Source organism: Mastomys coucha, unplaced genomic scaffold (genome assembly GCF_008632895.1).
Source record: "Mastomys coucha isolate ucsf_1 unplaced genomic scaffold, UCSF_Mcou_1 pScaffold7, whole genome shotgun sequence".
NCBI classification, from domain to species: Eukaryota; Metazoa; Chordata; class Mammalia; order Rodentia; family Muridae; genus Mastomys; species Mastomys coucha.
This window is the reverse complement of record NW_022196913.1, coordinates 31,774,273-31,798,190: the sequence shown is the minus strand read 5'-3', so window position 1 is coordinate 31,798,190 and position 23,918 is coordinate 31,774,273. Positions and strand designations below refer to the sequence as shown.

Here is a 23,918-nt window from a genome sequence, read left to right as displayed (position 1 = left end):
GTTCTCAGAAACTCACCCGAGAGAAAATGGCGGATCCCGCCCGGGTCTCTGGCCTAAGGCGCCTCCGGGCTGGCTGCTCCAGTCTCAGAACCTCACCCGAGAGAAAATCTCTTAAATCCATTTGATTCATAACTTCTGTTAGTTTCAGTGTGTCTCTGTTTAGTTTCTGTTTTCATGATCTGTCCATTGTTGAGGTGGAGTGTTGAAGTCTCCCACTATTTTTTTCTGAGGTGCAATGTGTACTTTGAGCTTTAGTAATGTTTCTTTTATGAGTGTGGGTGCCCTAGCATTTGGAGCATAGATATTCAGAATTGAGAGTTCATCATGGTAGATTTTTTTCTTTGACAAGTATGAACTGTCCTTCCTTATCTTTTTTGATAACTTTTGTTTGGAAGTTGATATATTTCGATTGATTGCTCCAGCTTATTTATTGGGACTATTTGCTTGAAAGACTTATTTCCATTCTTTTTCTCTGAGATAGTGCTGGTTTTTGTCACTGAGGTGTTTCCTGTAGGCAGCAAAATGCTGTGTCCTGTTTATGTTCCCAGTCTGTTAGTCTATGTCTTTTTATTAGGGAATTGAGTCCATTGATATTAAGAGATATTAAGGAAAAGTGATTGTTGCTTCCTGTTATTTTTGTTGTTTGAGTTGAAATTATGCTTATGTGACTATCTTCTTTTGGGTTTGTTGTAAAAAGATTACTTTTTTGCCTCTTCTAGGGTGTACTTTCTCTCCTTGTGTTGTAGTTATCCATCTATTTTCCTTTGTAGGGCTGGATTTTTGGAAAGATATTCTCTAAAGTTTTGTTTTTGTTTTTTTTTTTTTTTTTTTTTTTTTTTTTTTTTTTTTTTTTTTTTTTTTTGTCATGGAACATCTTTGTTTCTCCCTCTATGGTAATTGAGAGTTTTGCTGGGTATAGTAGCTTAGACTGGCATTTGTGTTCTCTTTGGGTTTGTATGTCATCTGCCCAGGATCTTTTGGCTCTTATAATCTCTGGTGAGATTATATATTACAGATTGCCATTAGGTTGGAAGCCTTGTATATTACTGAACTCCACATCAAACATTCTTGAAATTTATGAATCTCTATTTTATATTTCCTTCTTATTATTCCATCTCTCTACTTTAACTGAAAGTACTGAAATGAAATATTCTTGCAAAATAGTATATGATATTTCTCAGGATATATCTGTGACCTCAGTCATGGAATGATCATTTGTATCATGTAAGCTTGATGTATATTTGCTATCCTTTCTTCTTTGTCATTCCTGGCATAACATAACCATGATTTATGTTAATGATTATTTGATAACAATAATGGAAAATGAAGACAAAAGAGAGAGAAAGTGAATGCATTCCTTGAAGGCTTCTTACGTGCTAAACACTTCAAAGAACATTGCTCTGCCACTGCTACATTTGATCCTTATAAAATCTGTCTTAGATAAGAAAACTGGGGCTTTGAAAGGTTACAAAGTCGTTTTACACCTTACATGTTGTGTGTGAAAGAGAATTTAGGCTTACTTTTAATCATGTCCTCAAGTTCTCAACAATCTGTAAATGTAATTACCCTTTGACAAGTTCCTCCTCTCAATATCCTTTATATATTTCCATTTGTAAGACTTATTCAGGTCCTGCCTTATTTTCCTGCTCATTATCACTAAAAAACAGGCACTAACTTATTAATTATATTAAATTAGAGATGGGTTTCAGGTATGAACCTCTTAGTAAACATACAATGGAGGACCAAAACTCCATAGTATGCTTCATTGATATTGTTAGTAAAGGCAACATTGTGTCACTGTTCTTCAGATGTACATGCCAAGAAATGGATTTCTTGCTAGAGCCTAGAGGCAAAAAGTCATATAGAATTCAGGAAATTACTTTCTTGAATGCTTTTTGTTCCATTGTATTTTTAAAAATATTCTAAAATAATCTAAAAATCAAAGCAAATATATTAGTGGGTAAGTTCACTTGTGTGTACATATGTATCATTGTATGAAAATGATTTGGGTCATTTGCAACTGTCAATACTATCATACAATTTAAATGAGTCAGGTTCTCTGAGTACCTACTGTGGGCAAGTAAAAACTTGATTCCTATGGGGAAAAAAAAGCAATCAAACAGAAAGACATCACCTGGAAGGCAAGTGACAGAACTTGGAAGGGAAACAATATGCGATCAACTGGCCCTCTTATTAGAAAAATCAGTTTTTATACAATGTTCCTTTTTTTTCAGCAAACTATTCATCAGTCACTTAGGCTTTCAATTTTAAAATGTGTATCATCCATATAAATGTGCTAGACCACCTCAGTAAAAAATAATGGATATCTGGTTTCAATCTCTTTAAGAAAAGATCACATGTAACTAACAATAGTTTATTCCTGTTATTTTAATGTTAGGATAAATTGTACACCAGTGTGTGGGAGGGAGAAGCAGCAACAGAGAAGGAGCACTGGCACTAGTAAATACATTTGTAATAGGCCCACTGTAAAGTTTACAAAATCTAGAATGGAAATACACAGCAGAAAAGTAATAAACAAATCTTGGGAAAGAAATAAGACTCCAAATATATAGGACCTTTTCAGAAGACAAAAAGGTGAGAATAGAATCAACTTTCAACCAAGCATTATAGTCAGGTAACTTTGATGGAGGCATCTTCACTTTGACTAAGTTATGAGTGAAGTAAAGGACACCTGTTTATGCATGTCAAGAATAATCCCTCTGACTTTATCAGGCAGTTTTAGATGTCAAATCCTCCATTTCTGCAAAACACATTCACTTTGTTAGAAGAGATGACAATCTGGTCTCCAAAACTGTGAGTACAAAGTTTGTATATTATCTTCTCATAAATCATGATTCAGCATAATATTAAACTTGAAGTAGAAGGGGCTCTATTGAAAAGAAGTAACTGGAAAATTACTTAAATATCATTTGTAAAGTGCTAATACAATAGCAAAAAAACGCACAAAAAAGAAAATATATGAGAAATGGATTCATGGGAAGTCAACTGTGGCAAGATATGCACTGTGACCAATCTCAGAGCTCCAACAGAAATGTTGACCAGATCAAAGGTGTGATAGTTGGGAGCATCAAAAAGGATGTAAACTAAATAACAGTTCTCCATGGAGTAGAAGATGAGATAAGTCTTTCAATTGATTTCCCTCCTACAGGAAAGCGTTGTCTTAAAGGAAGAGTACATCTTTTGAAGTCAATAGATTGACTAACATTGCCTTTCTGTCTGGACATTACATAGGATCTGAGGTCATCTTAAAGAAATATTCAAGGAAGTTTTCTCATCAATTAGCCAAGTAGATGAGAATGTATGGCTATCCAAATCACTATGGCAAAAAAAAAAAAAACCAAAAAACAAAAAAAACAAAAAACAAAAAAACAACAACAGTACAATAATGAGGAGATAAGTCAAGGAATATAAAGATGATACTGCTTGCCCAAGGGGTAGGCACTTAAATATTCCACATAGAGTACCCTGTATACAATTCTATAATGTAGATAGGATTTTGGGGGGTGGATTTGTAGATGGGATGGAGGCTACATATCAATTTTGTAGTGCTCTGTTTGATGTTATGAAAAACGTGCTGTTGAGAATAGGAGAATCTGTGGGAGATTACTAACACAGGGCAGTGTCTTTCCTAAAACACTGTTGACAGATAAACAACTAGAGAGCACAAGACTAAACAAGAGATTGGTGAACATTAGAAGACTTCTGGCAGGACAACAGATTTGGCAGATCTGAATTTGCCCCACTTCTTCTTGTCCCTTAGCAGATGTCATTTCTTACTGATCATATGTAAGTCTAATAAGAAGCAACCTAAACAGTACAGAGAGTTCTCATAAGAGTATAACCTTGCAAAAGTAGTAATGATCTCCTCTGTGCTACTCTACAGAGTCTTATGCCTTGGGATAAATGACTCATATATCCTTGAGGCTTGATCATGCTGTGTAACACCTTTGCTAATCTGTGACTAATGTCCATGTGGATGCAGAATCATCAACTCAATTTATGGTGTCTTGAAGTAGGTAATAGTAGGTCTAAAAAAACTGGTGAACTTCTGTAAAGCTTACATTTCATAAATCTAACCTCTACACATTTATTCAACTGCCAAAGAAACTAAAAGGATACTAAATTCAGCTCTTAAAGAATCTATGAGAGTCTAGACTAGAGTCTAGACTATATATGTAATTATATTTTCATGGGGTTTAAATGCACCAGGAGAGGGCCTCAGATTGCATTACAGATGGTTGTAATCAACCATGGGCTTGCTAGGAATTGAACTTAGGACTACTGGAAGAGCAGCCAGTGCTCTTAACCAATGAGAGGTAACCCACACACAAATAGATATGCAAGGTATATACTCACCAATAAGTGCATATTAGCCAAAAGAACAGAATAACCATAATACAATTCACAGACCATGAGATGCTTAACAAGAAGGAAGGCTGAGTGTAGATATTTCAATCCCACTTAGACAGAAAAACAAAATGATTTCAGAAGGCAGAGGGAGGAAGGCACCTGGTTGGGAGAGGATATGGGGAGGAGAAAAAGAGGCAGGATCAATTATGTGGTGAAGGGAGGCAGGAGAGAAGCCTAGAGTGCTAGGATAATTAATGGAAATATGCAGCAGTAGGGAGTGTGGATCAAGATGAACCTTTAGAGTATCCCAGAGACCTAGTATGTGAGAGATTCCCAGGACTCAATGGGAATTGCCTTAGCTGAAATGTTCATCAGTGTGGAGATGGAAACTAAGAAGATCACCTGCAATAGATAAACATGGCACCCAGTAGAAGCATTTAGCCACCCACTCTTCTTCAAAATATTTGATACAGAATTGCTCCTATCTAAAGAAAAGGCAAAGACAAAAATGGACCAGAGACTAAAGGAAAGGCTATCCAATGACTGGCCCAAATTGGGTTCAATTCCATACACAGGCATGAAACCATGACACTATTACTGATGCCATGTTGTGCTTATAGACAGGAGCACATGGCTGTCCTCTAAGAGACTCTACCTTCATCTGACTGAGATAGATGCCGATACTTACAGCCAACTATTGGACTTAGGTCCTGGACCCCTATGGAAAATTTAGGGGTACTATTGTAGGAACTAAAGTGGATGGCAAGCCCAAAGGAAGAAGAAAAGTATTATCCAACTCAGACCCTTCTAATGTTCCAGAGTCTTAGCCACCAACTGAAGAGCATTCATGGGGTAGTCCATGACCCATGGTACATATGTAGCAGAGGAAGGCCTTGTATAGACTGAGTGAGAGAGGATGTGCCTAAACCTATAGAAACTTGATGTTCTACAAGTGTGATGATGGCTGAGATGAGGTAGGTGGGGTTGGTATATGGGGAAACATCCTCTCAGAATCAAAGGGGTAGGGGGATGGAATTATGAACTCTGATGGTGAATGTAAATGGGGGTAAACTGTGGAATGTAAGTAAATAAAAGTAATTTTTAAAAGGAAGTAAAAAATAATCTATTAGAGTATGCATGTAAGAAACAGGATTTCTGAGAACCATATGTTTATTGAATTAATCTCTGAGATAAGGGTGATCCGGAGATCAGAGTTACCTTCTGAAATCCCCAATGACATTCTTGTATATGTATTTCCTTTTGTATGAATATTTGACCTTACTGCTTTGCCTACATTTTTAAAGCAGCAAGTATTCTCTTTCAATGATATGAGGATATTTTGTTGGCATTGAATTAGAAGATCCCTCAATGTTGACTAGATACCAGAGTATGGAAACTACTATGGCATTGGCTTTTGAAGAATTTTCACCAGTGGTTCTATAGCACAAATGCTAATATTAGCAGAAAGAGTATGAAACTATTCTCATTAGGACAACTATGGTGCAATTGTTACTGGTGCAGTTAATAAAATTCTAACATTTTTATTAACAATTGCAAGAAAACAACCTATATTTGTTATTTTAAAAGAATGCCCAGTAATTTTTGAGAAGTTATATTGCTCAGAGAGAAGGTAATGGATTCTTTTGTGTTAAATATACCTGATTATTTTAGACTGTTTTCTAAATAAATAATTTGAGCATGTACATTATTATAATGTCAACTTAGTTCACAGAGAAACACTCTTCAGAGTAGCCAGTGATTTCTGGCAAAGATTGATAACACTATGGATAATTTACTAATGCTGTTGTATAGTGGGCATATATTTAATGATGAATCTTTCTCTGTACATAATGATTAAGAAAAAAGATGACACAAAGAATGTAAGATTCTAATGAAAGGAAAGTAATCATGAACAAAGATTTTTTTCTCATGGTTTGACACGATCTTTTTTAATCAGGCAGCCAAGAATGGCTTCAGAGATTTCAAAAATAATTTGCACAAGAGTCAATATGTAGGAATAAGTGAAAAGACACCATCCAGACACATAGAAGTATGTTGTAATAAGACAGTTAACATTCCCTGAAGATAGAAAGGCATGATTCATGAATGCGTGTTTATGAATGTGACTTCATGCTGTCTCATGGCTGTACATGCCCTTGGGGATATCTACTAGAATATATAGGAACAGTAAAGTAACTGAATGTACAACTCCAGTGAAACAGATTTCCAGAGACTGAATTCATCTTGCTTAGGAACTCCTCAGTGATGGAGCTGCTAAGGAGTCAACCTCACCTCTGTAAGGAAATCCCCCCACCCCTATTCCTCTCTTAGTAAAAGAATTCAGTTTAGTGGTACTATGAGTTCATTTTAATTGAATTTTTTTCTTTGGTATCTTTGATGTTCTCTCTGGTGTGAAGGACTATTTGTCTGTAGATTAGCAGGGTAGAATTCTGCATAGACTTTATATTACCTTTTAAAATTATTTTGCTTGAAAGAAACTGTAAAAGGTTATAAGAGACAATAGGATTAGTAGTTTTTATCATCCTTGAACTCATGACATGTTGCAATGTTTAAAGAGCATCTACGTTGTCTTCTTTCTTGAGGAGAAAGAAGGAGGAAAGTGTTCTTTTTAGTCAATGAGTAGAACTTATGGGAATTATTAAGCGGTTTCCAATGCATAGGTCACCTTCCAGAACAAAAAATTCATCTCAAATAGACAATGTTTTGGAGTTTCAGAAATTGGGAGATATTGAGGGTGTAAATTCAGTGGATCAAATTACTATTATTTCAAGACAGAAGAAACAAAATTTTGATTGTGAGTATAAAGTGCTGATGGTTGGTGTTCTCACTTCTACCTTAGCTAATAATAAGCCATTGCAAAACAATTTGAACATATAATCCTTCTCAAAGCTGAATAGGTTCAGATTACATGAAGAGAGTTTACTCTGCTGACAAAATTATAGGGCAGATCAACTCTAAAATGAATGATCTGAAGTTTTTTGATGAAAAAATTCTCTGATGGAGTATTATCATGTTAGCTGTTCTAAGTTGATATTATATATTAGGCAACATTCTTCATCTTCTTGTTAATAATCATGGTGGTTGTATGTATTGTCAAATGGATAGAGGAAGGAAATTGGTAAGATGTGCTATCCCTGTGCCATAAGTGTCCAAAACATTGAAATAAGACATGATGATTAAAAATTGCATATTCTTCCAGAGTTTGGTGACTGAAAATGAGCTTAAATTCCAAAGATGTAAATCATGAAAAAATACTTTAAAATACAAGTACATTACTAATTTCAAATTCAGACACTTGTAAAATTCAGAAGGACTTCTTAAACAATAAAAAAATCTGTGAAATCACCTGTTCCTCAAACTATTATCCAGAAAAATTCAAATACTTTCCTAAGTACTTAGAGTGATTTTATATGCCGTACCACATATTCAATATACAGTCATGCATGAAAAAAATTAAAAAATAAACAATCAAAATATACCCCAAAACTAAAAAAAACCTTTGGCCAGATACACCTTTTCTGTGCCTAGGAGAACTCAGGTTAATATACTATCTCTAAGTAGCTTTTGTTTCTATGTAGCCAGGGCACTCCTGCTGGTGGTGGTATCAAACTTGCTGCTGTGGCAGAAAGCTTCATCAATTCCTGCATGTGTGCAGGAAAAGGGAGGCTGCTGGAACCCACTAGAGGAAACATTTAACAGTGCCATCCAGAAAGCTGAAACCCTCCGTAATCTTGCTAACAAATTGAATGAAGAGCTTGTAAGTACCTCAACCTCCATGCAAAAATCATGCATGAACTGCGCTAGAACTTGAGACACTAAATATCATGACTCAAATATCAGAAAATACACCTTCACAGGTGAATGATGTCCCAACTGCTTAAACAGCGACAGGGCCATTTGGACAATGTCATGAAATTTCATAGAATCTAATGATATTAATATATTTTCTCTACTTTATTAAAAAAATAACTATGGTAGATAATTTTAAAATGTGCTTGAGGAAGAATTCTCATTTTCTGTTTTTGCATTCAGGATCATGAACTTCTATTGGTCAGGTTCATTTTATACACTATGGGTACACACTATAAAAGATGTGCCTTACAGTGATCTACATACTCGTAACAGAGATAAAGTAAAACATGTGAAGATGCAAGAAACAAAAAAACAGAAGGAAGGAAGGAAGGGAGGGAGCAAGGAAGGAAGGAAGGAAGGAAAAAAGGAAGAAAGGCAGGGAAGAAGGGAAAGAGGGGGGAGGGAGAGAAAGAGAGAGAGAGTGGTATCTAGCCTTTCAAGAATCCCATAAATACTAGAAATTGTGGTTTAAAGACTTTTAGTGATAACAGTTTTCCAATATCAGGGGAGGAATAAAAATAAATCCATTTTCCTTTGGTGATTGTCATTTCTCAAGGTCAGAAAAAAAAGACACTATAGAAAGAGGCAAACCTTCAATAAGATGGGCATCAAAAGAATTTGTCTCTGTTTGTAAATAAGCATGTTGTCATATTTTTTTGACTAGATGTTATTTTTCTCCCCTTAACATGACTCAGTACAGCAACCAATTCTCATCTGGAAAATTTTCAGCTCTTGTAAGTACCTTACTTTCTTCCAGCTGCTTCCTAATAAAATCCTCATGTCAATTATTGCACATTAGAAGAGAAAGTATTCTACAGTATTTGTATTTCCTGTTCTTAATTGACAGCTTTTCAACTTTTTAACCTTTACAATAATTCATTAAGCAATCATGAATTAGCTGTTTCTTTGATATAAATAAGATATTCTAAAGTAATTAATATTTATTAATACTTTATATATTCTGTTGATTTGGGGTTTACATAGAATTTTCTGTAAAATAGTTTATTTTGTGAGTCAAAATACATACTATTTCATTCTAAAACTATTATAAACATGCCCAGCTATATTCTTTTGTGTTCAACTATATTAATTTATAAGTTTTTGTCTGGGTAAGGAAATATCAGTACTTATTGACAGAAAAGAGGAAGATTAATAAATATGTGCTATGGCTTTATGGTGAAATGCTAAACAATGGTAATAATTAAATCATTTAGTTCTTCATCAATTTAATCCTTTCCGTGTCTGCCTTGCTTAGTGTAACTTTTGAAAGTGAAGAAGAAAAGCAATTAATGAGAAAGGAGTTAAATATTCAAAAGTTAATGAAAAACCAAATGAAAGTGCAGGTACAATGGATAGACAAAAAACTACATGACAGTTTCTTAATTCCTTAATACCTCTATTTTATAATTACTTATGTTAAAATTTACAAATCCACTGATATTCATTAATATTCTGGACATGAATTTATTTATGACTTCTGAACTCTGTTTTGTTTTTTATTATTTTCAGACATCACGACTCATTAGGCGGGATGAGATTGTTTTCAGAGCTGCATCTTACTGCCATTCTAGTCTCACAAATCCCCCAAATGGGGGAATTCAATACATAACTATTGAAGTGAGTTTTCTTCCTGACTCTTCCACAGAACTACAGAAGCAATACATTGGGTTTGTGGTACTGTCAGTTATTACCGGCATTATGATAGATAAAGTAATCATGCATGCAGAAAAAATGAAAATAAAGTATAGAAAAGAATCATATTACAGTACTGATAAATTATATATAAATTAAAATGCCACAAAACAGTGTAGCAAATACTTAAATACACCATTTAAAGAATGGTATTTTAGGAATGACCAACCACTCAAATTTTACTATTTGTTAAGGATTCTTTGAGGTATATTGACTATCAATGGATATATATATTCACTCCTCCATCAGTGATAAAAAATGTGGTTGTATTTATTGTATGTTACTAATCAGTTCTGCATGATGGTAGTATATGTTACTGAACACTATCCCCCTTCTTGATTTTCAAATCTGTCCTGGTTCTATTTCTTTTTTAACCTATTATTCTCTATGCCTTAACTGAAAATGAGATAAACAAGAATAGTTTGGTGAAATAATAGTTTATGTTCCTTAGAATGCAACAATGCTCAAATTCATGATGAGGAGGTCTATATATCATAGCAATTCTATTTTAGTTGAATATAGTTCTTCCCCTGTACATGGTGTACATGAATCCCTTATTGAAAATGATTATAACCACTTACTCCTACCTCAATCTATCATGAGTCAAATATTATTGGTTCCTATTGAGTACTAGCAAAAAACATTTAATAAATTGATGAACAAATAACCAAATAATAAAGAGCTCACTGGAGAGGAAGCTGTTAGAATTGCATAAGAAGAACAAAATATGATGACCTAACCTCAGAAAAATGCTAATTGACAAGCCCCATAATTTATTTCATATTTTAGAAAACACAGAGTTGTTTAAATGTTATACTTCCAAACTATATAACATCTATACAGGTGTCATATACACATAGTAAATGCATGTCTGTGCCCAGCTTCTTTACATGAACATTACAGATACCAAACCTGCCAAACTGAAATTGTTTAATGCAATGTTTCAATTGTGTTTCGCAGGTCAAAGAGTATGTAAAAACTTTGATCAATTATGTGGGTTCCTGGATCAGCCCTCTATTCCATCTAGTGATTGAACTGAGTGCCATGCAAGATGTCCCTGAAACGATCCTCTCAAAAGCCAAGGAGATCGAAGCAAACAACGGAGAACTCCTGGGTGACCTTAGGTGGATACGCGATGAGGTGAGCACTTCCCATTACTTATTCTCATTCATAAAATAGGTAGGTTGTGGAAATTAACAATAACAACAACAACAACAACAACACAATTCTGAAATACCTCATTTTTTTAGAGTGAAACATAGATATTTGATATTGTTCACAATCTTTCCTTAAGAGTGTTTCTCAACCTGTTGGTCATTACTCATTTGGGGGTCAAATGATCCTTTCACAGGGGTCATATAACAGATAACTGCATATCAGCTATTAATGTTACAAGTACTTAAATTAGCAAAATTAGATTAATTAAGTAGAAATGAAAATAATTTTATTATTGGGGGTCACCACAGAATGAGGAACTATATTAAGGAGTCACAGCATTAGAGTTTGAGAATCACAGCTCTAATAGGTTGCTGGAATCTCAAACTGTTTCTGATGCTTCTCATATCTTCCCACCCTAGAGATCTGAATGAAACACCTTTTATACAGTTAAAATACATCATTCCTGGTAGAATTAAAAGATCTCTGATCTTTCTATCACAGTCAACCCTACGGTCTGCATATTAAATCACCATCTGATCTGCATCACTTGTGAAATTTTTATACATAGACTTCATGGAGTTTGGATTTAGAATAGCAGTGTATATCAGCTTCTGTAAAATACATATGAAAGGACATATAAGAATTTCCTGAGTGAGTAACTAATTTGAGCTCATCCATTGACCCAGAATCAAACAGAACTTTCTTATATTTCCTCTGCTTCTGAAAGGGCACACTTCCTTTGCAATTAACTACATGTTAGAGAAAATGCATGTGAGTCTTCACCACTCATTCTAAAAGTCTAACTGCTTGAGAGTCTCCTGGGTTAGATAAATGAAAACTCATAACTTTGATGGCAGCAGCACATTTCTGAATGTATTTCTCTGATTGGACACAGAAGAAATAAGGAGAAAGGAACATTAACAATGTAATCAACAATTAACTGAATATTATTTTGATTTTTAGGTCTATCCTACAGCAGAGAAGATGGAAAATTTTCCCAGCTGGGAATTTCTTTCATTCTTAAAATCAAGTGGCAAAGATTCTAAATTTTTGGCATTGTTTAACCTTGCCCACTGCCTAAAGTATGATACACAGTTCATTTTATTTCATCTCAGGATATCAAAGTGTCGTATAACTGGAAAAGATTGCTAAGTGCACATTTACCATCTCTGCTTTGGAGATGCTCCACATCAGTTTGTTGCTGAGCTGTTAGTTTTAACTGTAAACATTTTAAATGCATGTGTAGTTGTAATGGTTCTCTTTAAAAAAAATAAAAACATTTTCTTTTAGAAATGTTCAACTTTGAAAAATTTATTCATCATTTGTTCAATGAATAGAATATATACCAATAACGTTAGATTTCCCCAAACAAATATATCACAAAATAGATGTGTATCTAGCAAATAATGTTTAAGTTTACTTTAATGAATTCACATTTATTTCACAGAAAAATAATGAATATCAAGTTATTATAATAAAGGTATAAAACTCATTAACTGACCATTATCCTAATTAGAATATAAAATTTTTACTGCTTCATGAAATTCAGATTGTCTTGAAAAAACAATGTCAACAGTGAAAGCACAGCCATGTGTGAGATTTCCAAAAACTTGATTTTATAAACATAAAATTCTTTTAGGATGAAAATACCAGTTAGTGATGCTCTCTTCAAGATGTATCATAAGTCCAACTACAAATAGTGTGATCATAGTTATTACCTACATGTTTTCATTTCTCTGTGTCTAACAAGTATTTTGTTGCTCCATTGTATTTAAAAATACACACTTCATATGATGTATCTATTGAAACCATAGGAGCCTTAAGATTGACAATCCCTTGGGATGTCTGCCATGAAACTGTGATGAAGCAACAAGTGTCTGCCATTCTGGTTCCAATTGTTTGAATACTCACTTGAAGAACAAGCTGCACATCTGCTTTAAGTATGCAGAGTGCATAGGTTCAGGCCCTGCAAATTCTTTGGTTCTTGTTTCAGTCTCTATGAAAACCCATGGTCCAGGTTAGTTGACTTTGTAGAACAGGTGATGTTCTTGACACCTCCTCCTCACTCATCCACAAGAGTCCCCAATCTCTGCCAGATGTTCTGATGTTTGGCTGTGCGTCTCTGCCTCTATTTACATCAGCTCCTGGGTGAAGTTTCTCAGGCAAGAGTTATGGCAGGATCCTGTCTGTAGGCATAGCAGAATATTAATAATGTCAGGGGGTTGCTCTTCCAATAGGATGGGTCTCAAATTGGGCAAATCTTTGGTTGGACATTCCCTCAATCTCTATTTCATCATAATCACTATGCATCTTGTGTGCAGTACATTTTGGGGGATCAAAGGTTTTGTTCATGGGTGGATGTTCTCTTCCTTCCATCAAGAGCCCCACCTGGCTATAGGAGATATCTAATTCAGTCTCTATAACCAGAACTGCTAGGACTCTCAGCTATGGTGACTCCCCTAAACTCCCAAGAGCCTCCTCTGTCCCAGGTCTCCTGCTAGCAGAAGAGAAGCTCCCCACACCATCTGATTAACATTTTCACACCACTTCTCACCACCTTTCTCAACCAATCCTCTCTCTCCATCTACCTCTGAAGACTATTTTGATTCCTTTTCTCAGTGAGATTCACACATTCTCACTTGTTCCCTCATTATTACCCAGTTTCTTTGGATCTGTGTATTGTATCAAGGTTATCCTGCACTTTATAGCTCGTGTCCAATTATAAGTGATTGCACACAATACATATCTTTTGGTGTCTTCATTAACTGAGTCAGGATGGTATTCTCAGGTTTCATTCATTTGCCTACAAATTTCAGGATGCCTTTGTTTATAACAATAGAATATTATTCCATTGTGCAAATGTACTGTATTTTCCTTATCCATTTTTCAGTCTAGAAGCATCTAGGTTGTTTCTAGTTGTGGCTATTAAAAATAGAGTTGCTATGAACATTATTTGAGCAATTGTCCCTGTTGTATTGTGGAGAGTATTTTGGGTATATGCCAAGGAATTGTATAGCTGGGTCTTGAGTCAAATATATTCTCAATTTTCCTAGGAGCTGCCAAATTGACTTCCAAAGTAGTTATACAAGTTTCTACTCCCACAATCAATGGAGATATGTTTCCCCTTGCTTCACATCCTCACCAGCATGTGCTGTCCCTTGAATTTTTGACTTTACCTATTTCGAAATTTGTAAGATGAAATCTCAGATTTGTACTGATTTGCACTTTGTGGTAATTAAAATTGTTGAGCATTTCTTTAAGAGGTTCTGGATCATTTGAGATTCCACTGTGTAGAATTCTCTCTTTAGCTTTGCACCCCATTTTAAAGTTGGATAATTTGATCTATCAATTTCTAATTCCTTGAGTTCCTTATATATTTTGCGTATTAGTCCTCTGTCAGAGGGTGTGTTGGTAAAGATCTTTTCCCAGATTTTTTTTTGGCTGCCATTTTGTCCTATTGATGGTGTCCTTAACCTTGCAAGTGGTTTTTAGTTCCATGAGTTCCATTTATTAATGGCCTTAATGCCTAAGTCATTGGTATTTGGTTTATACAGTTGTCTACTATAAAACTATGTTAAAAGCTGTTCTCCACTATTTCTTTTATTAGATTTAGTTTTATGTTGACATCTTTGATCCACTTGGACTTAACTTTTGTGCAGGATGTTAGATATGAGTTCTTGAACATTCTTACCTACAGACATCCTGTTAGACCAGCACTATTTGTTGAAGTTGTTTCCTTTCTTTATTTTTATAGTATATGGTTTTGAAAAATTAAGTGTTCATACATGTCTGAGTTTCATTCTATGTCTTTGACTCTATTTCATTGATCAACTTGTCTGATTTTATTCCAATACTATATTTTTTAAAATATTGTTGCTCTGTAGCATAGCTTGAAATCAGAGTTGGTGATACTTCTAGATGTTACTTTATTTTACAGGATTATTTTTACTATCCTGGGATTTTGGTTTTTCCATATGAAATTGAGAAGTGCTTTTTCAAGTATTGTCTTGGAATTTTAATGGGAATTGCATTGAATCTGCAGATTGCTTTTAGTAAGCCGGCCTCTTTTACTATGTTAATTCTACCAATTTATAAACATGGAAGATGTTTCAATCTGGTATATCTTCCTCACTTTCTTTCTTCATAGACTTGAACTTCTTGTCATACAGGACTTTCAATTGTTTATTTAGAGTTACATCATGTTATTTTATATTATTTGTGACTCCTGTAAAGTGTGTTAATTCCCTCATTTCTTCTCTGCCTTTCCAAACACAAGTCTGTGCTTAAGTATGAATTTACTGGACCTATATGTGACAGGTCACAAAATAATATACTTCATCCAGATTGAATTTCATTCAAGGAAATGTCTAATTTCATTTCGCCAATAGTTTTTATGTGATTAAGGTATATGTTACCTTTGCTTGAGGACACAAAATTTCTTTATTCTGGCAAGTTTACATGGTTGACATTATATTAATATAAATCAGCACTTATAATCATTCAATCAGACATTCTAAGTAGGACAATAATCCTAGTAATACACAAAACAATGGTAATATGTTAAATATTTGATTTTTTCAGCCCAAGGGCATTGTGGGTTATTTAATGGGATCTCAGCTTTACAAATTCATCTTAAGCATCTGAGGTTAGGGGTCCATATTGTTTTCATATTTTCTTAAAGGAAACTGTGTTACAGAAGTTTACTTCCAATACTGTCAATGATTTGCAAGGATTTCCAGACAGTGAGTATCAGTTAGAAAAGCATCCTGATAAATGGAAAATGCAAAATATGAGTTGAAATGAAAGACTAGAATTGTGCAATATGGAGCAAAGAAAGGAAAAACTAAAGGGATGAAACCAGTAAAAAAAATAGACATGGTTATGAAACATACTATTCTTGTTAGATTTGATGTTAACTTTCCACAAGCCAGAATAATCTGGGATGAAGAACCTAGGCTGAGAAACTGTGTCTTTAATATTGGATTGTAGGCAAGTCTATAGAACATCTTCTTGCTTAATGACTGCTGATATCATTTTAGGTCATGTAGTCTAGGTAATTATGCAAAGAATGATGAGGATGCCAATAAACAGTGTCCCTCTATGACTTCTAAATCAAGTCCTAATTCAAGGTTTGAGCCATGAGTTCTTGACATAGGTTCTATTTATAATGAACTGTAAGCTATACCCTGAAATAAAACCATTCTTAACCGAATTTCTTTTAATTATGGTGTTTTTTAAAGCAAGAAAATCCTAAAAAATAATGCAGATACCATGCTTTTAGGATACCAAACTGCATGAACACCTAAGACTATCCTAAGTTATAAACACTCATTATAAGTTTTTATTTCATCTTCTTCCAGTGTCTTTTTTCTCTCACGTGCTTTCATAACACTTTAGTTGTATTATAAAAGTAGTTCTTTATCACTTGAGTTTCTAGAGCTCCAGGGAAATCAAAACTACACCACTGTGGAGATTTGAATATCTTTGGTCCAGATAGATTCCTGTGTTTGAATGCTTGGCCAGTAGGGAGTGGCAATATTAGGAAATGTGGCCTTGTTTGTGTAAGTGTGGCCTTGTTGGAGGAAGTGTGTCATTGTGAAGGTGAACTTGGGTGACTCCTATGTTCAGGCTCTGTCCAGTGTCAAACACAATCGCTTTTTGCTTCCTATCAATCAAGATGTAGAACTTTCTGCTCCTCCAAAATCATTTCTGCCTTGGTGAGACTAGAATGAACCTCTGAAACTGTAGGCCATCCCCAATTGATGTTTTCTTTTATAAGAATTGCATTAGTAATGGTATCTCTTCATAGCAACAAAACACTAAGTAAATCAAACACCATTTCAGAAGTCAAGAAAAAATTCTAGTACATAATAAAAATTCCAGATGCTTATCAGATAACAGTTTAAGCAAATCAATGCTTTCATCAGAGCTAGGATTTTTTCCATCTGAATCAGCTTCTTTCCCTGACCATGATGATCAATCAGAATACCACCAAACACCATGATCTGAAGTATTCTATCAGCCTTTCAATTTCATCTTGAATGCATCAAATAAATATTTACTTCTCTCATATATTTCAGCCTTTTTCCTTCAAAAGGCAGGTGAGTATGGTGAAATATATGTATAATCTAAATTTTTATTTGTCCAATGAATCTAATTCTGTGGCTTTTCATTTAGCCATCTTCCTGTCAATATGCATAGTTCCAGAGTAGGAGACTAGTCATGGAGGAAATCTGAAAATGAATCATAGTTTAATTGCAGAAAATGTAAATTTTTCAATTTTTATATAAAGCATGACATTTATTCATCCAGTTAATCACTTATATGTGATGGAGAAAGTCTTCTGCTTAAAAGTGACATATTATTGGAAATGAAGTTTTCTGAGAAGAGTTATGATAGTCTTAAGCTTACATACATTTAGGAGAGAATAGTGAGAAAGGATACCTCAGAAGAACAAAACAACCATTCCCCCCTCAAATGATGGTGTGTGTAGTTTATTGTTATTATTATTGCTATTATTATTATTATTATTATTAATTTCACTTTAAATTATCTTTGAAGAAATTGTCCTATTACTACAGGAATAATAGATATGAATTCAAAAGTTAGAGAACAGAATAATAGAAATCAATTGATTTAACAATACAAAAAAATCACTTGTGATGGCACTACACAGATCAAACAGTAGGTTCAAAATGCCTGGGTGATATGAGTTTTAGCTGAACTTGTACAAGGAAGTTTACAATATATAAATTACTGCAGTGATTTCTGGTAGTGGGTACCATGATATGAAGAATGACTCAGTCAAAAAACAGTAAAGGAATGACTGATGACTAATTTCTTTTCAAAATTGAAAACTATTAAAAATTTGAAGACAACATATCTACAAAATTGTTGCCATCATTTGACAAGTTAGACATTTCCTAAAGTCTAATAAGTAGAGCCATGTTCATAGCAGCCTTATTTGTGATAGCCAGAAGCTGGAAACAACCTAGATGTCCCATGATGGAAAAACGGATTCAGAAAATGTGGTTCATTTACATAATGATAAATGTGTATCTTTTGTGTATCAGCTACTAAGAACTAAGAACATCCTGAGTTTTGTAGGAAAATGGATGGAATTAGAAAATATTCTGAGTGACAGAACTCAGACCCAAAATGTCATGCATGGTACATACTCACTAATATGAGGATATTAGGGAAAAAAAGGACAGAATACCCAAGATACAGTCCACAGAATTCAAAAGGGTCAACAAGCTGAAGTGCCCAAGTGAGTATGTCTCAGTCCCACTTGGAAGGAGAAGAGAGCAATCATATGTTGGGGAGGGAGGGACCTGGGAGGGAAAATCAATAGTGTGGGTGGGAGGAAAAGGGAGGGGTGAACGTGATCTGATATTGGGTGCCAGAAAAGGACTGAAGCCCTGAGGGTCAGCAGAAACAATGGAAACAGGCAACCTAGGGAGATATGACCTCTGGGGGGACCCTCCAGAATGCACCAGAGACCTGGGAGGTAAGAGACTGTCAAGATTTAAAGGGAGGGAACTTAGATGAAATCCCTAACAGTAGGAAGAGGGAACTTATAGAGCCCATCTCCAACAGGAAGAAGGTCATCAAATGAGGGAGGGGGGCCATCCCACAGTCACAACTCTGACCTATAATTGTTCCTGTCTGAAAGAAATACAGGGATGGAAATGAAGAGGATCCTGAGGCAAAGAGGGTCCAGCCACAGGCCCAAAAAGGGATCCAGGTCAAGTCGAGGGGGTGCTCCCAAGGCCTGACACTATTACTGAGGCTATGGAGAACTCACAAAAATGGGATCTATCCTGACCGCACTCCGGAAGACCCAATAAGGAACTGAAAGAGTCAGAGGCAGATAGTTGTACCCAACCAATGGACAGAAGCAGCTGATCCCCAGTTGTTGAATAAGGGAAAGACTGAAAGGAACTGAGGAGTAGGGTGACCCTGTAGGAGGACCAGAGGTCTCAATTAATCTGGACCCCAGAAATCTCTCAAACACTGGACCACCAAACAGGCAGTGTACACCAGCTGGTATGAGGTCACCAATCCATGAATAGCAGAGGACTCCTGGGTCTGTGTTCATTCAGAGATAATGCACCTAACCTTCAAGAGATTGGAGGCCCCAGGGTGTTTAGAGGTCAGGTGGCATAGGGGGTGGGGAAACCCATGGGAAGACAGGAGGGTGAGGAGAAGGTATGGGATGTGGAGCAGTAGGAGGACAGAAGGGCGGGGGGGGCAGAATAAAAAATATGGAGTGCAAAATAAATAATTAAATTAATTAATTAAAAAGAAATGACTATGACTAATTTCTTTTTAAAATTGAAAAGTATTCAAAATAAGAAGACAGTATACCTACAAATTTGTTGCTATCTTTCTACAAGTTAGACATTTCCTAAAGTCTGATAAGTAGAGCTGGGCATTAATGTTAGTCATAGGAGCAGAAATCAAAAGACATTTTTATTTTTTAAAGATTTCAAGTTATGTGTATGAATAATTTGCCTGAATGTAAGGATACATGGATACATCAGAATAAGGAATAATATAGTCTGTATTTGGAGACATGTGGATACTAGTATTGAATATAGACCCTCTCCACAAACAAAAAGTACACTTAATCCCTAGGCCATCTTTCCAGCTCAGAAATAGTCATTCTTCTTTAATGAAAAAAAAAAAAAACCTAGATCTTGCTTTTTATTCATACAATATATCTTGATTAAAGTTTCCTCTCCCTGCCCTCTTCCCACATACACTTCTCCTTCCATATGGTTGTACTCTTTTTGTCTCTCATTAGAAAGCAAACATTCTTTTAAGTGAAAATAGTAAAATGAAATGTAATAGGAATACGTATTAAGGGACCTCCCTCAAGTGAGAAAAGCTAAAAGCAGCCATCAGTAGGCCGTGGTTTGACAGAGAAAGTTAGCACATAGAACTGACAAAGGATCTTTAGAGACTGAAAGTAGGTGAAATATTAAAAGGAGAAAATCAAATAGATGAAATGCTGAAGCCAGTTAATTTTATGACCAATGCTCCTGAACTTTATTTCCTATATACCAACTTTGAAACAAAATTGATCAAAATCATTGTAACCTAAAACATCACTAAACTTAGTAGACTGAAATGGTGCTAAAATAAATGTACTGTGCCAGGAGGCATCAAGTTCTATAGTGTGTTGGCCTGATGCTGCTTGTATTCTAATGCTAATAGCTTTTCCTGAAGGCCTGATTGCTTCAGGGATGAGAGAGTGCAAAAGTAGAAGCCATGTGACCTTGCTCCCAAGTTATTTCTGATTGGCAAATAAAGATGCCAACACCCAATAGCTTGGTAGAAGAGACATAGGTATAGTTTAGGGTTCCTAAGCCTAGGGGTCAGAGGAGAACCACACATGGAGGGAAGTAGGTGCAGGTGGAGGAAGGAGAAGCACCATGAATTAGGTAAATCATGAAAACATGGTCCTGAGGTGAGAGCAGCCCAGATGAAATATAGAACATAATAACTCAGGGTTATCAATATGAAAATAGGACCTAAGAGCATAGAACATAGATATCAGTGCAGCTCTTTTGCTATTTAAAGCTGCTTGTAAACATAAATTTGTGTATGTCTTTTATCTGGGGACTAAATGGTCAAAGGCAATGTACTAATGCCAGACTGGGAGTAAATAATTTCTTTTTTCTCCACAGATCTTTTGTAATTTAATTGGAAATTCCTTCAATTTTAAAATGAAAAGAACATGTGAAATAATTTCCACTTCCCTGGAAACTACTGGAAATGCCAGAACCCAGGAATATGTCAGGGGTCCTCTAATGGTATGAATAGAGTCCTCTTCTTAGAACACAATCTTCCTTATTTGTTGAGCAGAGCTTCTGTGTAGGAGAAGCCAATTCCAGCATCTGCTATCAACCATAGCAAGAGCTTCAAAGGCACAAAGGATTCAAAGGGTCTCTTGACTTTGTGGAGACAAGAAGGTTCTTAGAGGTTAGTCTTCATCAGATTTGGGATGGGAACATCTTATCAAGATACCTCCTCTCTAGCTGGGGCCTCCAGTCTCTTGAGAGTTAGATGTATCTTCTCCTACTGAGTCTAAACCCAGCAATTATCTGCTGTATATGTGTTTGGGGCTTCATATCAGCTGGTGTATCCTGCCACGTTTCTGGCCCAGTGTCTGAGAGATTTCAGAGGTACATGTGAGTTGAGACTGCTGGTTCTCAAACAGGGTTTCTTTCCTTACCAGCTTCTTCCAGCTTTTCCCTAATTCAACCACAGAGATCAGCAGCTTCTCCCTATTGGTGGGGTATAAGTATCTGCATCTGAGTCTTTCAGCTACTTGTTGGGTCTTTCAGAGGGCAGTCATGATGGGACCACTTTTGTGAGCACACCATAGTTTTGGTAATGGTGTCAGGCCTTGGGGCCTCGCCTTGAGGTGGATCCCAAGTTGGGCCTGTTGCTGAACCTCCTGTTCCTCAGGCTCTTCACCATTTTTGTCCCTGTAGTTCTTTCAGACAGGAAAAAATATGGGACAGAATTTTTGATGGTGGGATGGCAACCCCATCCCTCACTTGATGACATTTTTTCTACTGGAGGTTGGATTTACATGTTCACTCTCCCCACTGTAGGGAATTTCATCTAAGGTCCCTCCCTTTGAGTCTTGAGAGTCTCTCACATCCCAAGTCTCTGGTACATTCTAGAGGGTCCTCCTAAATACTACATGGTGGTTTCCTGTTTCCATTCTTTCTGCTGGCCCTCAGGACTCCAGTCCTGTTCTCCCTACTCAATTATTCTGAACTGTAATTTTTTGGAGTAGGCTTGACCTTGTTGGATAAAGTCTCACTGGGAGACATGGATTCATGCTGCTTCTAATTATCAAGAAGTCATTAATCATTGTAAATAGGAAATTCACCGATAACCTTGGTGGACAGAGCATATCTCAAAAAAAGGAACATAAAGTATATCATGTACATTATTATACAAACAAGCCTTATGCTCACAACAACCATAAACATGGAGTCCAGCCGTCTTCCTGGCTCTGCACCAGGGTAGAAAACAATGTCATGCCTTTCATTCTAGACCATTCAGGACTTATAATCTGGGGATGTAAATGTAGCAGATACAAAAATCACAAAGCTAGAGAACAAAGTAAGTAGTGCATCATAGGCATATGAATGTGACAAAAATATTTATTTTCTATCTGACTAGATCAAGAATATAAAGGCAAATATGTTGGTATGACAAGAATGAACCCCTTTGCATTTATGTGATAGGCATAAGAAGATATGGTCTTCCCATGGGCCAGGACTTTGGCAAAATGTTTACCTGAATTATCTTCTCTCCAACTATGGTTCAGCCTAAGGTTATGCTTACAGTAGAAATCACACTTTAGGATCTTAATGACTATAGTGTGAATGAAAATATGGTTAGAAAAGTCCTATGTAGTCAAGACAATAAATGAAAAATTTGAGAATAAGGCTCATTGGAAAGCACATGTGGTAAGGTCTATATGCGGGAAAACCAAATTTTCCAGTGGAAATGTTGACAATATTGCAGGTGTGGTGGTAAACATTTGTAATAGTCTTCTATAAGGTAGAAGATGAGTTGGTAATTCCTAGTGTACTCTCTGTCATACAGGAGACAGATCCCTTAGAGGAGGACATACCTGATAGAACATGAGTTCAATATGCAACATCTATCTACATAGCACTTCACAATTGTCCATAACTCCAGTTCCAAGGAATCTATCACATTCAGTCAGGCATAAATGCATGCAGAACACTAATATGCATTTAAAAATAAAATTGATGACATATCTTTCTTCCAGCCTTCAACCCTGCCCTGGGAAGGGTCAGTGCTCCAGAACCCCTTCCACACCCAGAGAGAGCTTGACTCCCTGGAGGCCCATCATAACCAGTCTCATAGGTGGGACAATCCCCCTTCCCTTGACCCCAATTCCTGGAATAACTGGGACCCCATGGTCCTATCTACATTTCCTGAGACACATTTTTCTTCCTTTCCACAACTGGGTCTGGGGAAAGATAAGGTGCTTCAGCTGCCGCCTTCCTCCCCACAACACATACACACACACACACACACACACACACACACACACACACACACACACACAGCCATACCAAGAGACAGCTTGGCTCTTAGGAGGTCCATAATAACCAGGCTTGCAGAGACAGTCTGACTGAAGGAAGTTCATCATAACGAGGCTCACAGGAGTGACAGGCTCCACTCAGAGACAGCAAGGAGAGTTAACTCCATAGATTACCGGATGGTGAGAGGCAAGCACAAGAATATAATCAATAGAAACCAATGCCACTTGACACTATCAGAACCCAGTTCTCCCATAGCAGCAAGCCCTGCCTAGCCTAATACACCCAAAAGCAAGGCCTTGACCTAAAATCTCATGTCATGAAGATGATAGAGGACATTAAGGAGGACTTAAATAACTCCCTTAAAGAAATACAGAAGAATTTATGTAAACAGGAAAAAAATACTTAAAGAGGAAACACATAAATCCCTTAAGGAATTACAGGAAAACAAAAACAATTGAAGAAATTGAACAAAACTGTTCAGAATCTAAAAAAATGGAAATAGAAACAATAAGGAAATCACAAAAGGAGGAAACCCTGGAGATAAAATAACTAGGAAAGCATTCAGGAGATATAAGCATCAGCAACAGAATAAAAAAGATAGAGGAGCTGCAAACCCCTCAGCTCCATTGGTCCTTTCTCTAACTCCTTCACCCTGTACTCAGATCAATAGATGTCTGTGAACCTCTACATCTGTATTAGTCAGGTACTGTCAGAGCC

The 23,918-nt window shown here is 36.0% G+C and overlaps 1 protein-coding gene across 3 annotated transcripts; it reads left to right on the top strand.

Moving 5' to 3' along the window:
* The first annotated feature begins 6,574 nt into the window (after positions 1-6,574).
* On the top strand, positions 6,575-12,389 carry LOC116081705 (prolactin-8A8-like). Of its 3 annotated transcripts, none has more exons than XM_031358339.1 (6): positions 6,575-6,667; positions 7,971-8,149; positions 8,940-8,978; positions 9,754-9,861; positions 10,897-11,076; positions 12,058-12,389. In XM_031358339.1, exons 1-6 carry the CDS (start codon positions 6,637-6,639, stop codon positions 12,244-12,246), a joined length of 726 nt encoding a protein of 241 aa, XP_031214199.1. In that variant the 5' UTR covers positions 6,575-6,636; the 3' UTR covers positions 12,247-12,389. The 3 variants fall into 3 exon arrangements, with proteins under 3 accessions (XP_031214199.1, XP_031214200.1, XP_031214198.1); XM_031358340.1 differs by having other exon boundaries at positions 6,637-6,669; positions 7,976-8,149; positions 12,058-12,246; XM_031358338.1 differs by lacking the exon at positions 6,575-6,667 and adding an exon at positions 7,045-7,186 and having other exon boundaries at positions 12,058-12,246.
* Positions 12,390-23,918: the final 11,529 nt, after the last annotated feature.